The 21209-nt window shown below is 33.4% G+C and overlaps 3 protein-coding genes across 3 annotated transcripts; all 3 read right to left on the bottom strand.

Moving 5' to 3' along the window:
* Positions 1-330: 330 nt before the first annotated feature.
* On the bottom strand, positions 331-2941 carry LOC122297806 (bidirectional sugar transporter SWEET1). The gene is made up of 6 exons (XM_043107996.1): positions 2598-2941; positions 2401-2437; positions 1989-2084; positions 1361-1640; positions 992-1111; positions 331-820 (listed from the first exon to the last, which is right to left on the bottom strand). Exons 1-6 carry the CDS (start codon positions 2629-2631, stop codon positions 623-625), a joined length of 765 nt encoding a protein of 254 aa, XP_042963930.1. The 5' UTR covers positions 2632-2941; the 3' UTR covers positions 331-622.
* Positions 2942-13880: 10939 nt separating this feature from the next.
* On the bottom strand, positions 13881-17788 carry LOC122297235 (pentatricopeptide repeat-containing protein At3g29230-like). Its single transcript, XM_043107226.1, has one exon. The coding sequence runs from the start codon at positions 16391-16393 to the stop codon at positions 14567-14569; it is 1827 nt and encodes a 608-aa protein (XP_042963160.1). The 5' UTR covers positions 16394-17788; the 3' UTR covers positions 13881-14566.
* A 153-nt stretch (positions 17789-17941) lies between these two features.
* LOC122297236 (psbP domain-containing protein 4, chloroplastic) lies at positions 17942-20243 on the bottom strand. The gene is made up of 5 exons (XM_043107228.1): positions 19778-20243; positions 18910-19013; positions 18643-18754; positions 18225-18452; positions 17942-18148 (listed from the first exon to the last, which is right to left on the bottom strand). The coding sequence occupies exons 1-5, from the start codon at positions 20097-20099 to the stop codon at positions 18084-18086; spliced, it is 831 nt and encodes a 276-aa protein (XP_042963162.1). The 5' UTR covers positions 20100-20243; the 3' UTR covers positions 17942-18083.
* Positions 20244-21209: the final 966 nt, after the last annotated feature.

Here is a 21209-nt window from a genome sequence, read left to right as displayed (position 1 = left end):
AGGACTTTTACAAAAATTCCTTGCTTTTTTTTTTTTTAAGACCACAAATCTTCATGTGCTGACAAACCTAACGCATTCCTAATGGTACATCAGAAAATACAAATGGCAAGCTTTTCGATTATTTTAATTATTATTATTATTAATTCCCTCTACCAAGTACCAAGCCTTTCCAAACACTTCCTACGGTTACATCGATGAGACCTTTCATGAAAGGTCCATACATGCCGATCATCATCATCGTCATCATTACTGTCCACCATTCACAAGTGCACCGAATTAAGGACTCCTTTTCCACATATTTCACGCAAGGAAAAGACACAGTTTCTCAGATTAGTGCAGTAATATGTGCACTTGTGATTCAAACACTAATTGGAACATATATTTAAGCATGTAATATCCAACTTCTAGAGCAAAATCAGCAAGAGGCAGAGGTCTAAATGTTTAAGCAAGCCACCGAAAGTTCCCTTACATGATTGAAGCAGTACTAGATCACGCAGAAGTGAAATTTGATATTAAAAAGTTAAAAACTGAAAAATAGGATCATTGAAAATGATCAAGGTGGTTGTCCAATCCAAGCTAGGGGCTGGCTTGAACCTTGTACGCCATGTTGCATGCATGTGTCTTAGACATCATGTTCTGACTGAGCTAATGATCCGTTTGTGTTGGATTTCTTTTCTTGGTTTGGTTTTGGGAGCCCCATTTCCAAAGAATCTTCTACACTAGTACTGGATGGTTTCTTGGTCCCCCCCTTTTTGTTTCTGTATATGAAATACAAGATCAGCTGCGCGGTCCCCAGACCACAACCGAAGCCATTGGGCACCTGCACCAGCACCAGCATTTGAACATTTCCATCAAACTAGGCCATTTCGAAATGCACGCACAGAACTAAGAAATGAAAAGCATACATATGAACTTGACACTGAAGTTGGAATCAAAAAATTCCAAATGCTGCTGCTACCATAAAACAAAATTCAGAGAATTAGGTACTCACATAAACGAAAGGGTCACCGCCGAGGAGACCATAGACAAACCAAGAGGTGCCACACAAGAACACAAACAGTGACAGGAAGAATGGCATGAATTCAACACTCTTAGTCTTGATCACAGTCCTCTGCATGTATGTACATGTTAAAACAAAATCAATATATCATCTGAATTATTAAAAATTATTAACTGACCTGCTGATATTTTAAGTAAAGATATCAAACCTAATCTTATGACTTAAAGTTACATTAATTAACCAAAAAATAAAGGTGAAAACTGCAACTCTGTGGAATTAATTGAATCTGGGACCACGAGACCATTCCTTCATTAAATAAATAACAAGGAAACAAAAAAAAGGTAGAAACAAATATCTTACCATAATTGATAGGGGTGAGGCATACATGATAATGGAGAATATGGTGGTACCAAAGCCACAGAAGACCTTCCTGTTATTTTCATGCAGGGCCAAGAGAGACACCAGCGCCACCAACGCGAACACCGCCAGCACGAACATCAGCAACCCGAAAATCTTAGCTTTCTCCCTCTTTGGCGCAAATATGAGGAAGATGATCACATATATAAACTCGATTGCCGAACCGGTGCCATTGATTGTTGCCACCAAAAGATTGTCAGTGGACACAAAGGGAAGGCCATACCTATTGTTGTAACATATTTGATTTGGAGTAGAAATTCAGTAACAAGACTTGAAACGTGACGAAAACTCCAAAAACACAATAAAATAAAAAAATATTGACAGATTTTGGAGAGAAAAAAAGGGGGGGCGGGGGCAAATATGTCATTCAGTCTAATTTGCTAACTTCCAAACCTCCATCACAGGAATCCTGGATTACATGAATTTAACGTGAATTAACAGTTAAACTTCATCACTACTGTTAAACACGCACGTAATCCATGATATAAACAGACAAGCGAATAAGGTCAAAAAAAAAAGAGCAAAAGAAGGAAGGAAACACACAAAGAAACACTTGAATAAATAAGCTTACCAGGCGGCAAGGAGGCAGTTAAGCAAGGTCATCACGTAAGGAATGCCTGAAAATTCCTCTGTGGACTTGTTCTGTATGATCCTCTTGAATGTAATTCTACCACACGTACACAGATTATTCACAATCCATTCACACAAATTAAAAGAAGAAAATTAGCATTTTTTCTGAGATTATACGCCACAGAATAAGCAGATGATTAGACACATAACGCCAAATGGTTTCAAGAGAAGAGTAGGAGGAAAAAGAATCGTATAAACTTGTCCAAGAATGAAAAAGAACTGCACGAAAAACTCAGAATGATATGTAATATCAGTACACTTGTGGAGAAATAAGATAAGAAGACAAAATAGGACAGTTTACAGGCTAAAAGGGATTTCCATAAGGTAGAGACATGGTTGTCAATGACACATACGTTGGGGACAAGAAGAGGAACAGAGCAGTAGCGTTTCCTGTAGCCAGAGACAGAGAAAGAGAGAAATTAATCACGATCAGTCTAATACGCCAGGAATATAAACCTTCAACAGATAGAATGTGATAATGCTTTTCATGGGCGTCACATAATAAAATGAAAAGAAAAGAGTCCAATTTTAGGAGAAACTGGAAACCCACCAAAGATCCCGAACAAGAAATGAGCAATAGCCATTGTCTTCAATATTTTCTCCACCAAATCTTGAAAGGAGAAAGAGAACCCAGATTAGGATGGCCCTGAAAGAGTCAGATATCTCTTTTTTCTTTCTTGGTTGCTTGGCAGGAGTTTATGGGTAAGGAGAGATATAGCAGGCACTAGGCAGCAGAGTAAGCAGAGCAGCAAGTGGGTACCGAGGCGCAGGTCTCTTTGCAAACGGCAAATATGGGATTCTGAGCGGTGCAAAGCCAGAAGCAAGTGGGTGTTTATATAGCAAAATATTAACAGGTCTGTACTTGCAACTTTTGGGCTGTAAATCTGGATTATTGAATTTGGTCTTATCCGTACGTATGCTTGAGTGAGAAAATCTGTCTACTTCTCTCTCTCTCTCTCTCAGGTACGTTTGCCAACTAACATGAACGTACTTACGTGTGGATACGTATAAGGTGACGCTGTGAAAACGAAATGAGAAGGGTTAAGAGAGGTAGACGTAGATACGTACCCACCCAGAAGTGAAAAAGAAGTGTTAATTTGAACTCAAAAACGGTTTTTTTTTTTTTTTTTTTTTTTCTTTGAGGATAAGGTCGGTGTAGTTTTATTGAGATCCATGGAATCCATTGAAGGTTGGACAAGTGTTTGTTTCGTAACAGGATCATATCCTCCCTCGTTTAAAGGATTCAGTTTCGATACCAAAGCGAATTCCACGTTTGAATTCCCAACGTTAGTACGTTTTGTGTGTAATTTCATAATTAATTAATTGCTTCACAGCTAATTTTTGAAAAATATCATTTTGCTGGTATAAATCAGATGAATATAGGATGAACAACAACATGCAAACAGTGTGATATTCGTACGTAGGATCTATCTTAAAACCTAGTTTTAAGGTTTTGAACTGTGTTAATCCATGGCGGACATGATGGGGGTATATCTATATATGATCCCTATCAATGGAGTTCAAATAAAGGACAGGGAATTTTTTTTTAATTTAACCTTGAAGGTTAGATCCAACAGTACTGCTAAAATTCCTTAATTAGATATTTGTTTTGGCAATGATTGAAAAGGATCAAAATATGATATTCTTACAGCCTTTTTAAATGATCATGTCGTAGAATATTATTTAGATATTCTAAATAGAATTGTCGCATGGAATTGAGATTAAAAAACAACCCTTTATTATATAATTTATTGATTCTATCACATGATGTACTGTAATGATATCAGATGTTAGATCAATATTGCATGTGCCATGTATTATAAAATAATAAAAATTTTATATATAATTATTTTTACTGCATATTTTTTTATATATTTCACTAATATGATTGGTTGTGTTAATTATTTTTAATATAAAATAACTATTAATTTAATAAATCTCATTAATAAAATGCATAAAAAAAATATAAAAATAACTATATATAATACAATTAAAATAAATTTATAAGAAGGTTACAAATTAATCCGAGGTATGGGATTTAACAAAAATTTCTGCTACTTATCATTTTGTTTTTTTAAATTCTTAAAATCTCATGAACCCGTGATCTATTCTTTTAAATAACCTGGAAAAAGTAGATGATGAGGCTGGCAGGTACTTCAAAATTATCATCGCCCCTTGTGATAGGATATTATATAGTACGTACTTCAAAATCATCGATCGATTTCAAAAAGGAGATCAGGGACAGTTTAAATCGGTATATAAATGGAGAAATATTTTCACTATAAAGAAATTATATAATTTTTTTGTTTATAAATTAATATAGTTTAATGTAATATATCATATTATAAATTAATTATTTTTAATATAAAGTAAATCTAATGTTGGATCACCAAAAAAATAAAAAAAAACTGATCAAATGAAGTGCATGTTTGGAATTATCGTGAAAAATATTGCTTTTAACTTAAGGCTAATTATAACTTAGAGTTTAACGTAATAATCTCTACTATTAAAAAGTTATTTATTGTTTGAGATCTGTATGTTTAAAGTATTTTCAAACATATAAATTTATTTAGAAACAAATTAAAAAATTACTTTTTGATATAGAAATGATATAAAAAGGTATATATTTGATAAAAATCAAATCTTATAATAAAAGAGTAATGTTACATATAGTCGTGGAATGTATAAATACCACGCAATCGCTTTAAAAAAGAGTGGGGCTCACAATTAAAAAATTTAGTTTTTTTTTTCATGTAGGTCCCGTATTAATTCATTTTTTTCAAATATACTGTGTGGCGCTTGCACAACCACGACTGTAAATATTATTTCTCATAATAAAATAATAACAAAAATAGTCTAATAGATTTTTCAGTAATTATAATAAAAAAGAAAATCTCTTCAATGATGCATAAGTGATAGGAGAAGAATGAAAAATATTGATGGATAAAATCTTGAGTAGATTATACGAGAATAATGAAAAATATAGATAGACAAAGTTGTCATTGTGTTAAAATGATGAAGGTCATTTTGTAATGTATATAGTAAGGTAAAATATGGATTACTTTTTTTTAAGTGCTTTTGAAAAAAAATACCACTTTGATACTTTTGTTGAAACGTAATTTTCTATTTTTTTATTTTATTTAGAAGTACTTTGATGTAAAACTACTAAATGGACAAATTTTATCATTTAAGCACTTTAGATCTTTCTACCGCACTTTTTAGACCTCCCACCGCATTAATCCCAAATAGGCCCGAAACTATATCAGTTTGTAAGTTTATTTTTATATAATTTTTCTGTTGTATATAACAGTTCTTATATAAATGACATGAGCGCATGATATATATACGAATCATTAATTAATTAATCTGTTTTTATACATAATTTCATAGTCAATATATACAAATTGAAATAATAAATTTAAAAGCCTGAAAGTATATTTCCAAACGGATGCATGACGGTTTTGGAGGGTTGATTATAATTTCTAAGAATGAAAGAAATTGATAATAATAATAAAATAAAAATTCCTAATTAAAATATAGTATGTATGAACTTAAATGACTAATTAATAACGATATATAAGTACGTGGAATATTATTTAATGTCGTTTCAAAATTAATATTAATTCATTTACCTAATTATTAATCTTCACTAGCTACTACTGCTAATTGATAATGAGAAGTGTAGGAATCAAAATCCCTCGTACTTTAGTGTGGATTATAAGTTTTTGGTTGGCTTCATGTGCCGAAAGTGTTTAGACCCAATTAATGCAGCTGATCATGATCTTTCGTCATAATTAAGTCAGACAACGTTAAAAATCCACAAAAACCAACAATATATTTGTTAATATATATATATATTAGAGAATATTAATATGGAATTATTCTATCCTTAAGTCACTTGACAGAGCACATGCACCATCCATCCAGCCACTTAAATAGTAATATTTAATATGTAAAATTCAAGTTTTAAATTTATTTTTTAAATTAAATTATATATATATTATGTAAATACTTTAATGAGTGTGCTCTACACACAGAGAATAGAATTTTTCATTAATGTTTTTTAAATTTGAAAATAATTAGCATTTGAAAAGAATTAAGTACTGCTTTCTTCCCTGATCTCTTGTAAGAGGGTAGTGAATGAAAGAATTCTATGGCGTTGTGAATCCATATTCCATCGTTTAAAGTCAAAAAGTTGGGATCATGCAACTCAATCAAACTTAATTAAAAGGTTTATAAAATTCTAAAGAAAATGATAGGTTGCCTCTAGGTTTGACCGCTAGTGTATTTTAATTTTTTTAATAGTTAAGGAAGTAATTACTAATAAATTTGTATATTTTTTTAAAAATATATAAAAAATGTTTAAAAGAAAAAGAAAAAAAGAAGTGCAATTGTAGGCACACCCAACTGTACATATTGGATGGCAGAGTTGAGTAGTATGATCCAAATTCTAGGTTAGGTTTGAAAGTTTTTCAAACTAAAAATTCTAATATCATCTCATCTTATCATTATAAATTTTTTAAATTCTCAAGTAAAATATAATAAACAATTCAACATTTTCAAATCTTAAAATAAAAATAATATTAAAAATAATATTTTATTCAATTTTTAACTTTTATCTCAAACTAAAATTTCTCATCTCAACATTAAAGTAATTAACCTAAATGATAAGTACCTCTTATACGTTTTGATAGAACTGAGGGTTCTAAAGAGATATGGGTTTTACATCATCCATTGGGTTTTATAGAGTTACTTATCATTTAACAATTTCCAAACTTTTAATTGAGTTTGATTGATTGAATAGTTGTATGATCCAACCCTTTTTTTTTTTTTTTTGGTTTTGAACGATTGATTCACAAGAATAATAGTTATTTTATATGATAATTAACATTTTCCTCAATTTCTTCAAGGAAAACGTTTTTATTTCTCCTATTCTATTGTCGATCTTTACTGGTTTTACTCATGATTTTCAGCCATAAAATGGGGACATGCATTATATTTTTAAATACAAAAATTTTATGTGTAGTTATTTTTATATATTTTTTGTATATTTCATTATTGTGATTAACTGCATCATTTTTTGTAATATAAAAGAATTGTTTTGACTTATTATATAAATGAAATACGTAAAAAAAATATGTAAAATTAACCGTACCTACGTAGCAAAACTATATATATATTTACTTACATTTTCAAAAATATTTACATAACTGATGACAAAACTTAATTAATTATATAAAGTATCAAATTTGCAATTAGTCAATGGATTGATCGAGAAGCCGCCGTACGTAGTGGCGAATGAATCTGACAAGTTGTTCTCATGAGAAGATGGCGAATGATGATCTCAAATATTAGTTGGTGATGAACATCTTTTAAAGAACATACAATTAATGGAAATCAACATCTAGAAATTAGTTGGTTTACCAAGAATTTGGTTTACTTAAGAGGGCGTTACCTAATTGTCAAAACCGATCGACCTGGACTAGCTAGTAAGTATATATATATATATATATATATATATTCAAAATGATAAAAATGAGTTTTGATACCAATCTAATTACTTGAAGATCATCAAGCTAGCTAGGTTAATTAGAAAAAATAGGTGTTGTGCATTCATTTCAATAGAAATATTGATTATACTAATTAGGATTTTATGAAATTTAATTTGTCACCTCTATTTTCGATCTATCAGCTTATAAAATTTTTAGAATATTTGATGATTTAACACAATGTTGAAACTCAGGGTTGCATGGTATGTTTTTCCCCCATTTTTGATCAGTACTCAAAACATATGGTTAGCCTTTTTGCTTTGGATCGTATAGGTATTAATTCCTGGTTTCCATCATTAATTTGTAATGTTTTTAACTTTAAGCTTCAATATATTATATTGTATTTTCTGAGGTGTTTTTCAATAATATTTTTCATAAAAGCTTAGTTTTCTATATTTTTTGTAACCTCATTGCTCTTTTTGTATAAGGTATTCTTCTATAAAAATAAGGGTTTATCAATAAAGTTAGGGTACCTTCATCCTCATTTATTAAAAAAAAAAACAATGTTAAAACTGATTAAATTCAATTGGATTTATAAGGTTTTCATTTCATACCCTGACATGCTAAGATTAGTAATTTGATATATATAGATCTATATATGCACATATGGATTTATATATATGAGATGCAATTTGCATGCATGCCTAAAGTCATTAATTTCATTAACTAGCTTTCTTCGTATGGCTTTTTCCCCCTCACTATTACATAAAAAAAAAAAAAAAAAAAAAAAAAGAGTATTTGTGACTAATATTTTGTAACTAAAAAGACTATTTCTGATGAAAATTACGGGTTATAAATATCCGTTTTTCTTATAATGTCTGGCTTAAATATATTAATTATGAGGAGTTACGAGGAAAAATAATTAGCAGATGCTTAGAGAGGTGTACATGGAAGGCCAGAATTCATTACAAGGGAATTTTTTTTACTCTACCGCGACCAAGCTAGCTAGGTTAATTATATATGATGAGTTCATGAGTGGATGCAACATGGAATTTCTATGTGGCATTGTTGTTTGTGAGTGGACAACGATCAAGATCATGAAAGTCCCCTGGCTAGCTAGCTTGATCGAGAATGTACGTCCGGTGATCCTCGTGTCTTTCAGAGATCAGGAGTCATTATCCAATATATATATATATATATATATATAATTGATCGATATATTTGGCTATACTACGTGGCGATAATGACTCTAGGCTTTAAAACTAATCTACGTGAATATCATGGTCATCCTGGAAATTGGCCGCCACAGTATTATATATTATATCATATTGCAGTTGAGCATGACTTCTTGCCCATATCTTATGTTTGGATGATGAGAAAACTTGGATGATTAATTTGAACTAGTCATGCTAATTAATCTATATATAGCATTAGCATCCCATATCTATGTAGGGTTTCAGATCATTCGACTGTACTGATCATCATGACATGACTCATGTTTCACTTGTATATAACTATATTCTTTAAACTCTCAAAAATTTCAAGCTGCATGCTTTTAAATTTTCATGTACTTAACAACAATTAGCTGGTCTCCGTCGGTCGCGCGGGCTATTATATATAATATCCAGGCAGAAACTTTTGAAATGAGAAAAGCTACCTTTCTACTGTCATCAACACGATTATATATACGTACCCTAAATATTTACTATATATATATGTGTGTAGAGAGAGAAGGAATAAAAAAAAACAAATAAATTAAATTGACATGACTTGAGATGTAATATGTTAGATTATAAAATTACTTTTATTAATATAAATTAGATCTAACGTCATATCATGATAAAAATTTATGAGTTTATTTTTATGAAATTTATTTGTAACTGTAGTACTTTTCAGTTCAATTTGGGGTATATATATATATATCATGTATGGATGCATATGAAATAGTTATACATGCATGAAAATAATTAATTAAATTACCATTGTTATATATATAACTACATGATTGATTGTTTAGAAGAAAATGAATAATACTAATAATTAATTGCAACCTCAAAAGCAACCCTTCTAGCTAGCTAGCCTAAGCGCGCATTATCTTAACATGATGCGGTTCTTAATTTAGGATGATGATCATGATTTCTTTCTGCTAATGACCCATTAATTTCTATTATTAATAAAATACCCATTAATTTCTCAATCATTCGCATGAGTGTGCATGCATGGTAAAAGGGTATATATGCATGCGTGCAGATCGATCATAGATGATATATTATATAGAATTATCAATTAATGAATTAGTTTTAGAATATATAATGCAAATAATTAATAATTAAGGGTGAGACAACTATAATAATGGATATCAGATGCATGCTGCATATATATAATTATATTATATACTGGCTCGATCATGACATATAGCTTTTAGTTCTTTTTTTTTTTTTGGAATATAGCTTTAATTAAGTTCTTCCTCTAGGTGTTACGATTTAAGACTAGAGGATCACCTTATATTCTTAGAATAATGTCATAGTATTCCTAGCTAGCTTGCTGGAATTACTTTAGGCCATTCATGCATATTATTTTTTACTTATGTCTTGATAGCACTACTGAAAAAGTATTATTTATTTATAACCAATTATTTCCTATTAAAATGACTATTTTTTGTTAAAATGAGTTTATATATTCTTATCACAAATAGTCGTATTTGTATCTCTTAGATTATAATTTATTGAATAATACATGAGTTTTATAACTCCCACAAATATCTCTCTCTTTTAACAAGTCGATGATCACCGAGCTATTGCAAAAAAAATAAAATATTGTTAGATTATTTTAAGATTTGAAAAAATTGAATTGAAATTTGAAAAAATTAAATTGTTTATTATATTTTATGTGAAAATTTAAAAAAATTGTAAAAATGATATAAGATGAGATGAACCACTCTCTAAATCTAAACGAGTTCTAATTAGTCCTTCGATTGAGGGGCCGGGAATAACAACAAATTCATGCAACCATCCCAAATTGTTAGGACCATGACCTGAATGAGTGAGTTGGTTTTCAATGTACAAAAATCATGAGATATAATTAAATTCTTTTGTTTTTTCCTGAAAAAAATGTAAAAGACAAATTTATAAAGAGAATATGTTTTCATGTACGTGGACCATTTTAACTTGACATTAGATAGACTCACATAATTGGACCTATCAAAATCAAACATTGATGAGGGATAGAGAAGTGAAGGTTTTATTTTCCTCCCTCAAGCAGGCTAAGTTGCCTTCGCAGGGAGGACTCTTGAGCATGCAGATGCTTAATGGCTGAAAGTGCACCGCAGCTTGCTGTTGATATCCTTGCCAAAGGTTGGGCCACATATAAGAACATCAAGCATTTATAATATGCAATATCGGATAGGACAAGTTCACCTCCAAACCCAATTGATTGTAAATTAACCATATAGCTGGATTTAAAATAAAATAAAAAAAGAAATTGTGGACGCAACTTCAACTATCATAAATGAGCTTTTCTTTGTCCTTTGTTCTTTTAATTTGGTCAGTTTTTAGGTACCCTATGAGCCAGGTAATTAGACTGCATTGATAACAAGATTGAAACGAGATAGCTAGCCAAAAATTTCTTTCTTTCTTCTTCTTCTTGATCTTCTTCCTTCTTTTTGGTTCTTCTTTTCGGAATAAAAAAATCACGCACTTGATGGAAAATGATCTACTTCTTAAATATTCATGCTTGCATGTGAAAGGTTGACATAGATGATGGAAACAGATGAGATTGTAATTCGCTTTGAATGATTGAATCTTGAGGGCCTGCAAACAGACAACTAGACGAGTCAAATGTGATTTCATGAGATTTTTCCTCTCTCTCTCTCTCTTCTTGACTGATGATCTCTTTTTGTGCATGTTTAGGATTATGATGGAAAATATAACTTACAGATTTAAGACTTATAGTTTATAACTTAAATAATAAATAATATATTTCAAAAGTTATTTACTGTTTGATAAACATGTATCTAAAATACTTTTAAAATTAGTTATATTAATTTTTTAAAAATATACAGTTATTTGCAAGAGCTTTTCGATAAAAGGTTCAATTTAGTACTTTTTAGAAAACTAGACTTTCAATTTTTTTTTTAAAGTGATTAAAGTATTTTTTTATAAATTTAATAAATATATTTTTTTTTCTTTGAAAAAATTTTTAAAACAGTTAAAAGCATTTTTTAAGTTTTCAAACTCAATCCCAAACCTTCCCTTATAATTTCTCTGCCCTCCCGTCTCTTTCAATTGAAATTCTCTTCCTTAAACCCATGTGAAGAAGAAGATCAAAAGAAAAGGAGAGAAGAGAAGAGGAGAAGAGAAGATAAAACTGTACGTATCTGCCTCGTATTCAAATTATAGAGCCTAGCTAGAAAGGTCTTAGATCGATATTACCGTCAAAATACATGATTTTGGAGCTTAATTAAAAACAATGAAGCAAGATTGCCAAACTTGGCCAGCAAAAAAAGGTTTGCCTCCCTCTCTTTATTCACTTCGATCATTATCCAGAATCAGTTTTCAGGTAGGCGCGCATAAGTCTCGTGGATTTTATGCATGAAAAGTGAAAACAGCAACCTTTTGTGTATGATCTGCAGTATCATCCCTTACGAAAAGTAGTATTCTTTTTTTATTATACTGTTCCAGGTTTAGGAGGCCATGCCTCCGACCATCTCAGCTTGTCCATAGGATAACGAACATATATAAATAATATCATGATAAAGTAAAAAAGAGCAGAAGGTGCAAAAACTTTGTTGCACAACATTTGGAATATATTTATTAATTTCTATGATATTGACATTGATCCTTTCCCAACTCATATTTCCAATACATTCCGCGGCTGAATTTGGTCAGATATGTCGGTTTTTATTGGCATCAAAGTAATGAGCATCAGATACAAGTAATCAGAAGAAGATCGCATCATATACAAGTAGACATCTCTTTCTATCCATTTATAACTGACGCTTGTCAATATGTCCCCCATTACTTGCTCAATATGCCTTGTGCTTGATTGATTGATTGATTGATTTAACAAACTTCTGAGAAGCAAAGCCAAGAGAGAATATCAAGAAAAAGGACAAGATAGGTTGGTATTGCAGGCCTTCCGTATCTTCAACATTTATTAGTAAATTGCTAGACAAAATTAGAGAATGTGATTACAGTTTTCCTCAATGCAGGAATGGTGTGTTCTTAATATATAAGAGCCAGAAAATCATAGTTTTTGGCTTAGATTGGCTTCCTTGCAGAGAATTATATACTATCCATTATTTTTTGTTCATTGGTAATGCTATACGTACTCTGTTTCATGGGAACTGCTCCTTTCGTCTGTGCTGGTTTTTTAACCTCCCAGAAAGGTGTGAGAATTACAGAAATCTTCCATCTTTTTTGTCTGTTCTTTCCTCTTTTCACGATCTGGTTGCGTGGCTGTACATCTGATATAATTCCTCTGCCACAAATTAGCTAGACAAAGAAAAAGGAATCATTATCTTAAATTAAATTAATGTATCTTGTAGCATCAACCACAGCATGCATATAAGCCAGTGTTTATAGACATTGAGGCCAGAAAATGCCAAACTATAAATGATAACGCACCAACCGGTAACATTATTGCCATATACACGTCTAATTCTTCTAGAATTTCACAACTGAAATATGTGATTCGGAGCAAGATTTATTAATAAAAGCACTTGCTGATATGTCAAGAATTTAGACTATCATAACAAAAAAATTAAAGCAACTCTGGTTGCACAGTGATGGCATAGCTATGGCTGCCATTCTGGTTTTAACAGTCAGTGTGAGAAAAAGTCTAAATGTGAACGGAACCAGAATCCTAACGCAAAACCTCAAATGGCACCTAGAGCCCTGAAAGCCACTTCTCTAGGGCATCCAAAAGAATGAAGTCTCTCATTATCCCTGCTTATTAGATCGAAGTTGAAGCATAGGCATGGCACCTTTGTATCAGTATAATCTTAATATATCAAGAAACCGTTTTTATGATATGAAAAATGAAAAAGAAAGGGTTTTTTTTTTTATGGTTGGGGGGTTGTTAAACAAGATGCAGAATTCACAAACGGGAATCTTTTCTCTACTGAGGATCAGCAGTTTCCAGAAAAGGGCATGGCTCTGGTGGTATTTAGAACATAGTAGATTGGGGTTATGGTTCTTCATCCAGAATTAACACAAGCTAGTAGCTTCAATTCCAACTGTTGCTTAGATCCCATACAAATGGTTTTGAATTCTTTTTTTGATAAAGTAAAATAAAATTTTATTAAAACAAATAACAAGGCATAGCACAAATAGACAGGAAATATATGAGAGAGAACACCATGTTAAAAGATTTTGATTTCTAATCACAAGAGCCGGTGAAATTAAGTCATCTAGACCATTATAAGTTTGATTGCCATCCATAAATTCACAGCTTTGTAAGTCTCAATATTAACATCCTTTTATTTCTGTTGAACATGACAGAACAAAGTTCAAATGCTTTGTGCGGTTCCAATTCTTCTTCTTGTCCTGCAACTCTGACTCTGCTGATGTGAATGGCCACCAAGCAGCCACAACTTTACTGTTTCATTTCACGAAAGATAGTCTCAACAGCCATAATTGCCCTGGCAATAGTTCTTAACCTTGTCAGATTGCCACCTTTTCACCAGTAGATGTTTCAGCATTGATTTTAAGAGTCATGTCTGCCCACAGTTTTCTGTTGCTTAATTCTATGAGACACAGGACATTTAATTTAGGTTTTTTTTCCAATTCAACCTCCCCCCAAATTTTGAGCAACTATAACCTCAGTTACCTTCTCATATTCTGGCTCATAAAAGATGAGGTTTTCTTGGAAGTGATCACGACCCAGATTTTAAAGTAAATTTTCTATGATGCGAAAGTAAAAACTCATCCAAGATACTTGATTTTCTCATTGTTCATTCTTCCTAAGCCATCCACCGGGAAACGACTCTTTTTAGTGCCATGAACCATGGGATTTTCTAACGAATCATAATTCATGCAGACACTGCTTTCAAGTGTCCATTTAAACAGTATAAAACCCCATAAATGTCCTTTCTTTGCTTATGACTCGTATCTTTGGCTAGAAACTCATGGACCTTATCGCCTACTTGAATTGAGCTACAACCAGGAACTTTTTCCACGCCTTGCCGTCTCATTGCCACCCGAGATATCAAAGTATCTTTCCACTGTCCAATTGAGGCGCTCATATTGCAAATAAGCGCCAAATAGCTAGGATTTGAAGGTTCCAGCTCCATAATCTTTCTCGTTACAGATTCTAATATATCCCCTTTTCCATGAATCTTACAAGAACCTAGTAGAGTGGCCCAAATGACAGCATTTGGCTTTAAATGCATGCCTTCAATGAATTCTTTCGCTTCTTCCAACCTCCCTGCCCGACCCAGAAGGTCAACCATGCAACCATAATGCTCAATTCGGGGTACAATATCAAACTCCCCCACCATCTGGCCAAATACCCTTTTACCTTCTACCACCAACCCTCCATGAGTGCAGGCTGATAGAACAGCAATGAAAATTACATCATCTGGCTGAACTCCTTCGACATGCATCCTATCGAAGAGTGCTAGAGCTTCTTTACAATGACCATTAACAGCTAGACCCAAAATCATTGTTGTCCATGTAATTACACATCTTTTTGCCATCTTATTAAAAACTGCTTTTGCATTTTCCACATCTCCACATTTTGCAAAAAAGTCTATTAGAGCATTGCCTAAAGGAATGGTCACGTCGAACTTGTTTCTCTTTATATAAGAATCAATCCATTTGCCATGTTCTAGAGATCCCAAGTGAGAACAGGCAGAGAGTATGCTGACCAAAGTTGTCTGATCAGGCCTGCACTTGCCATCAATTAACATCTGATGAAAAACATAAAGAGCTTGAACAAACTCATGGTTATGAACATAACCAGCAATCAAAGCATTCCAAGAGATGGTGTTCTTAACTGGCATCCGATGAAAAATGTTCCTTGCAGATTCAAGATCTCCAATCATAGTGTATCCTGAGATCATAACCGTCCAAGAAACTACAGTTCTCTTTGACATCTGATCAAAAATACACTCTGCAGACTCTACATCACCCAGCCGTACGTAGCCAGAAATCATGGAATTCCAGGAAACCTCATTTTTTTCTGGCATTCTATCGAAGACAGAGCGAGCCAATTCCATATTTCCAGCCTTAGAAAGCCCCGAAACAACAGAATTCCATGACACAACGTTCCTCTCAGGCATTGAATCAAACAACCCAATAGCAGATTCTACTTTCTCATGTGCCAAGTACGCACCAATCATTGAATTCCATGAAACAACATCTCTTGTAGGCATTTCTCCAAACACCCGACTAGCCCAATCCAAATTCCGGCCACATTTAGCGTAGAAATCCAAAAGAGTATTCTGAACAAAAACACTTGAACCGAATCCTAGCTTCACAATATCACCATGAACCACTCTACCATCTTCTAGAGCTTCAAACGGTTCAAAACACCTCAGAAGAAAAGTAAAGGTAAAACTATTCGGTGCAATGGTAAACACCTTCATTTGATCGTAGACACGCCATGCGCCCTTATGGGTCTTTCCAATACAGCATTTGATCATAGTGTTAGCTGAAACTACATTCGGATACTCAGAATACTGAAATATCCTAACCGCGTAATCAAGCGAAACAAGTTCCGAGGCAAGTGCAATAAGCTTAGGCAGTACAAAACCACTACCATGGAGGCCATTCATGAGAACCTGAAGATGTGTTTGCTTCAATTCTCTGATAGTTTTACAGTTTCGCAAGAGTTTCAGCATTCTCATCTCCATCATTCCTCAAAAGACCATAATTCTAGACTCTAGTTGCTTCATAGAAAGAAAAACTGGGGAGAGGGGCATTTAAGTTATTAGGTTAAGTGTATGGGTGGTCTTGAAGAGCTTCAAAACGATATAATACTGATGATCGTTGCGGGAATCAAAGGTTGGCAGCGCGAAAAAGATGAAACTTTGAAATGACAATAACTTTGTCCCAAAACCAACAAGTAATTACAGATTACCCAGTACTTTACCATCAATCGCAAACCTACTGGAAGAAGGAACGCTACCTGGGAAATTGTTGAACAGGGTTCCTACTGCGTTGAAGAATGTGGTGACTTGGACTGTGATGGTTGATGGGCACGCCGGAAATGGGGAGATGAAGGCTGCAAGGGAAGTTTTTATGGAGATTTCTTTGTTTGGTCATCAATGGTTTCTGGGTACTGCATGCCGCATGGTCATGTCCGGGTATGCGCAGAGTGGGTTTGCGAGGAAGCTGATCTTGAAGCATTTGGCAAAATGCTAGATGAAGGAGTTTAGTCTGAAGAAGTGATTATTGCTAGTGTTCTACACCCTTTAAGGTGTATCACACGGTTGATTTCTCTTAGAGAAATGATTTAGAAAGTCGTTTAAAAAGTGTTCCCCAGTTTAAAAAAGCGTAAAAAAAATTACTTCTTATTAATGCAACTCACTTTTTTACAAAAAAAAAAAAAAAAAACACTTATATGATACTTGTACCTAGCATAACTCTTTCTTTTATGCTACCCTCGTGCTTGACAGTCACTCCCTCTAGCCAAGCTAACCACAACATTCTAATTGAAATATCCCTAATCCACCACCTCTACACCTGGCCAGACTGATCACTAATTCTCCCATGTTGATGAAGTTGGCAGTTGAAAACCTTTAGGCTCCAACTCTGGCATCAAAACAAAACCACCCACTGAGAACCATTGGAAGACTCTGCCTGCGGACTACTTCTCTGATGTTGCTGTTCGGAAAGACCAACTCCCTAGCAGATGCACTCTGATGAAACTCTTCAGGCACTATGCTATTTACATGGACTCAACAAACCTATCCACCAACTTCACCACAGTATAAGTCTTTGCTGCTCTTCTAGGAGTCACTGAAGCACATAAGCTACAACTAAAAAACCCGAAGAACGCATCCCTCAACTGTGACTGGCAATTCTTTCTCATCATTTAACAGGTCCGATCCAATCTTCAAAACTCCTCGAATACAACACAAGCAATGTTCCAAGAAGCATCAATGAAGTATCACACAACTTGGTAGTTTCAAATATAACATGCCAAAACTGACCCACTTTCCAAACATGTAGTCCTTCATTTGCTCACACACACACACACACACAGAGGTGTTCAGTATCTGCCTATCAAATTTCATGATTATCAAAAAGTTTAATTGTGAAGCATCTGAGCCTTGAAGGTTAGCGCATTGTTGCATATGCAGAGCTCTTTAGGGTTTCCTTCAATATCTGCTTTTCTACTTCAAACTACTGCCAAATAATTGCAAGAGAGCTTTAGACGAGAATTTGATATGCACCAAAGCTATACACAAGTGGAACTCAATTTTCCAACAACACATTTAACTTTTAGTTAATTTTGAATCTTTTCTTTCTCCTGTCATTGTTGTAAACTTTACAGATACTCCAACAATAGTTTTACGCAATCACTGTTCACAAAATTTTCAATTAGACAACACGAAAAGAGTCGGATATCCTCTTCAAATCACTGTAGTGCCTCTTCCACTGAAGACCTGCAAAAGTAAAACATATGAATAATTTTGCCTTGGGTCATTGAAAATCGTCTTGCATTAGGATCAATATCCATACCACTTGCAGTTACGTTGAACAAGTAGAGGCGATTTCCTGCTGCAGTTGCAGTAATAAGAGCATGAGGTGGCTCTAATTCATATTGATAATATGTTCTCCCTGAGTGTTCTGCTACATTCATACTTATAACCTTTCCTTCCACATTTTCCCCAATCACTTCTGGTCCAAATGCATCAATCACTTTTTCCGGAGGGCCAATTAGTTCGATTTTAGCATTCTCTCCAAGACCTATACAAAGACGTGAGCATCAAAATTCTTTAACCAAGAGCAAGGAAAATTCTTCCCAGAAAGGCACAACCAGTCAAAGTTCATAAAGCACACAAGCATTGGGCATTCTTACAACTGCAGAATGCTACTTCGAAAAAAAGAGTTATGGGAACCTTTTTTTTTTTTAAGTAAAAGAGTAATGGGAACTAACCATCTGCAAATCTAAGAACAGGAGCAACAATAACAAATATGCGTCCTTCCTTTGAGCTAGCAAATCTCAAATCAATTTCAGTGCCACCAAGATCTGCGATCGATACTGGAACCTGGTTTACAGTTTGTATTGATGAATCCATAGAAATAAGAATAGGTAAACCAAAAATGAGAGGGAGACTTTCTAGAAACAAAACAACTTGAATTGCGATTCAAATGCAAGTTCAAACAAACAATTAAGCCTCAGGTTTTGGTTGTATATTATCACCTCTTCCCAATCCTGAGGGACAGAAAATGCGTACGGGATGATCGGACTCCATCCAACACCATGCCCTCCAGACTTCTCATCTGGCCTGCGATATGTCCTCCAACCTGGCTGAGCATATGTTTTCCTAGTGAACTTGACAATACCGATAAACAAAACAAAAAAGGAAAAAAGACAAAGGATGTGTAGCTTGAATGGATCCAGAATCTTCAACCCTATACAATTTAGTTCCATAACGGGATTCTATACACTTGACAGTGGAAACTACAGAAAGCATTCCAATGTGTAGAACAAGTGAAAATCTTGCACGATCGAAGATTGAATAAAATGTTTATGTGCCATGCATTAATTTATAATCGATCAGGTTATAAAGGGTTATCTCTGGGACGTCCTTTTTCTATTTACTTTCTGCCTTTTCCTCGCAATTGTTAGGAGCAAATAATATTTGGAGCTGCAGCTTTCATATATGGATGGAGAAGAAGGGTAAATGGATCATTTTCTTCCCTCTTAAGTACTTCGCCCACATCTTAACTGACAAATTAGAAACAAATGGTGCTAGTCTGCTAGATCGATAAAACGATCTTTAGATGTAAACTTAGTCACTGAGAAGTATGAAGATACTACGAAGCAATTGGAGATACAACTATTAACATTATTGCAGCTTTCTTTCAAGTTGTGTACAAAATAAATACTGTTTTGTTCCTTGACTGTAAGACATAAATAATGAGTAATAATTTTCTTTCCTCGGAAAATTTTCCACTCTTGCAAGGTGAATATCATCACCTTTATGCATAAATTAGGACACAATTAAAACGACAGGGCAATTAGAATGCAGGCGAGCATGAGAATATGAAAAACTACGAAAACCAACCTTGTTCATCTGGTTCGGACAGGCCAGGTATCCGCCCAGCAAGAAGACCTTGTTTGACCACAGCCAGCCCCTCTCTTGCAGAACCCAAAATTGCCGAGGAGATTAAAGAAGTCCCAGAAACCAAAACTGATCTTCTGTTCATAAATCCGGAGCCTTTCTCAACTTCTTCAACAACCAATCCACTCTCTCCTGAACAAGCAGCAACTTTTGCTCTAGAAATCCCATTTTCCAGTGCAGAATGTGCAAGCAAATTATTAGAGGGAACTATCTGCTGGTGATATCTCCAAGAAAAGCTGCAACTACTATATAAAATTGTTCCCATGTTCTCCAACACAGATTTTAACCTTAAAAATGAAGCTTGTTCTGTTATTTGGTCTCAGGAGAGTTCGGACGAGTAGCTCCCAAACTTGGTGGATGGTATCTTGTAGAAGTTGAGGTTGGGGTTTGGTTATGTGTGGACGTGGTATCAAAACTGTGCGCAATCCGAATTTTGTGTGATTAAAACATAATTTTTTAGCCTGACGCGTGGCACGTTTCTGGGACATACCCTTTTGGTCTTTATTGCCGTCCACCCCAAATTGAAAAGGCTGGCTCAGGGTGCTTGCCTATCTTTTAACTTCTTCTTTAGTTTCTCTAGAATTTTCGTTCTATGGGTTATATTTAGGTGAACTTTCGTCACAACACTTGTGTTATTATGCTTTTCTTTAGTTGACTAGTAAACTAAAAATATATAAAATCAATTCATTTAGATCTCGTTTGTATTTAGAAATGAAATAAAATAAGATAAATTTTTTTAAGATATATTAAAATGAAATGAGATAAAATAAGATTAGATGAAATATATATTTATTTATAAAAATGAGATTAAATTAATTTAACTTTATTATAATTAATAATATGATGAGATGTACAAGTACTTGTAATACTTTTTATAATATTTTATTTGTTTATTTATTTACTAATAGTACAATTTTTTTCTGCCTTTTTTTTTTTAACCATTTGGTCAATTTTTTTTTCTTTTAATAAAGTATTTTGTTGCGTGTTTGGTACAATTTTTACTTTTTTTTTTAGTATATATTCATGTCAATATACTGTTTATTTAAAATATATTATTGGAGAGAATATTATTAAAATAAGATGAGATCCAGAAAGATGAAAATTTGAGAATAAACTTCAAATCTTTTAAGAGAAAAATTGGTAGATCAAAAATGATAGATCAAAGTGTTACGGTAAATAACATTACCATTCCCGTCATACAAAATTGTCGTCCTCTCTCTCTCTCTCTCTCTCTCTCTCTCTTTCCTTTAATATATATATATTTTTTCCCTTGGGAAGATGTCCCCAATCCAAATCAGAGAAAGCGAAGGATGCACAGAGAGAGAGAGACAGAGAGGAACTGGCTAGATCATTGACCAAACCAGGAAAATCAGCC

Source organism: Carya illinoinensis, chromosome 15 (assembly GCF_018687715.1).
Source record: "Carya illinoinensis cultivar Pawnee chromosome 15, C.illinoinensisPawnee_v1, whole genome shotgun sequence".
In the NCBI taxonomy this organism is placed as follows: Eukaryota; Viridiplantae; Streptophyta; class Magnoliopsida; order Fagales; family Juglandaceae; genus Carya; species Carya illinoinensis.
Note: the sequence above shows the minus strand (reverse complement) of the source record. Positions and strands in the feature narration are given on the sequence as shown.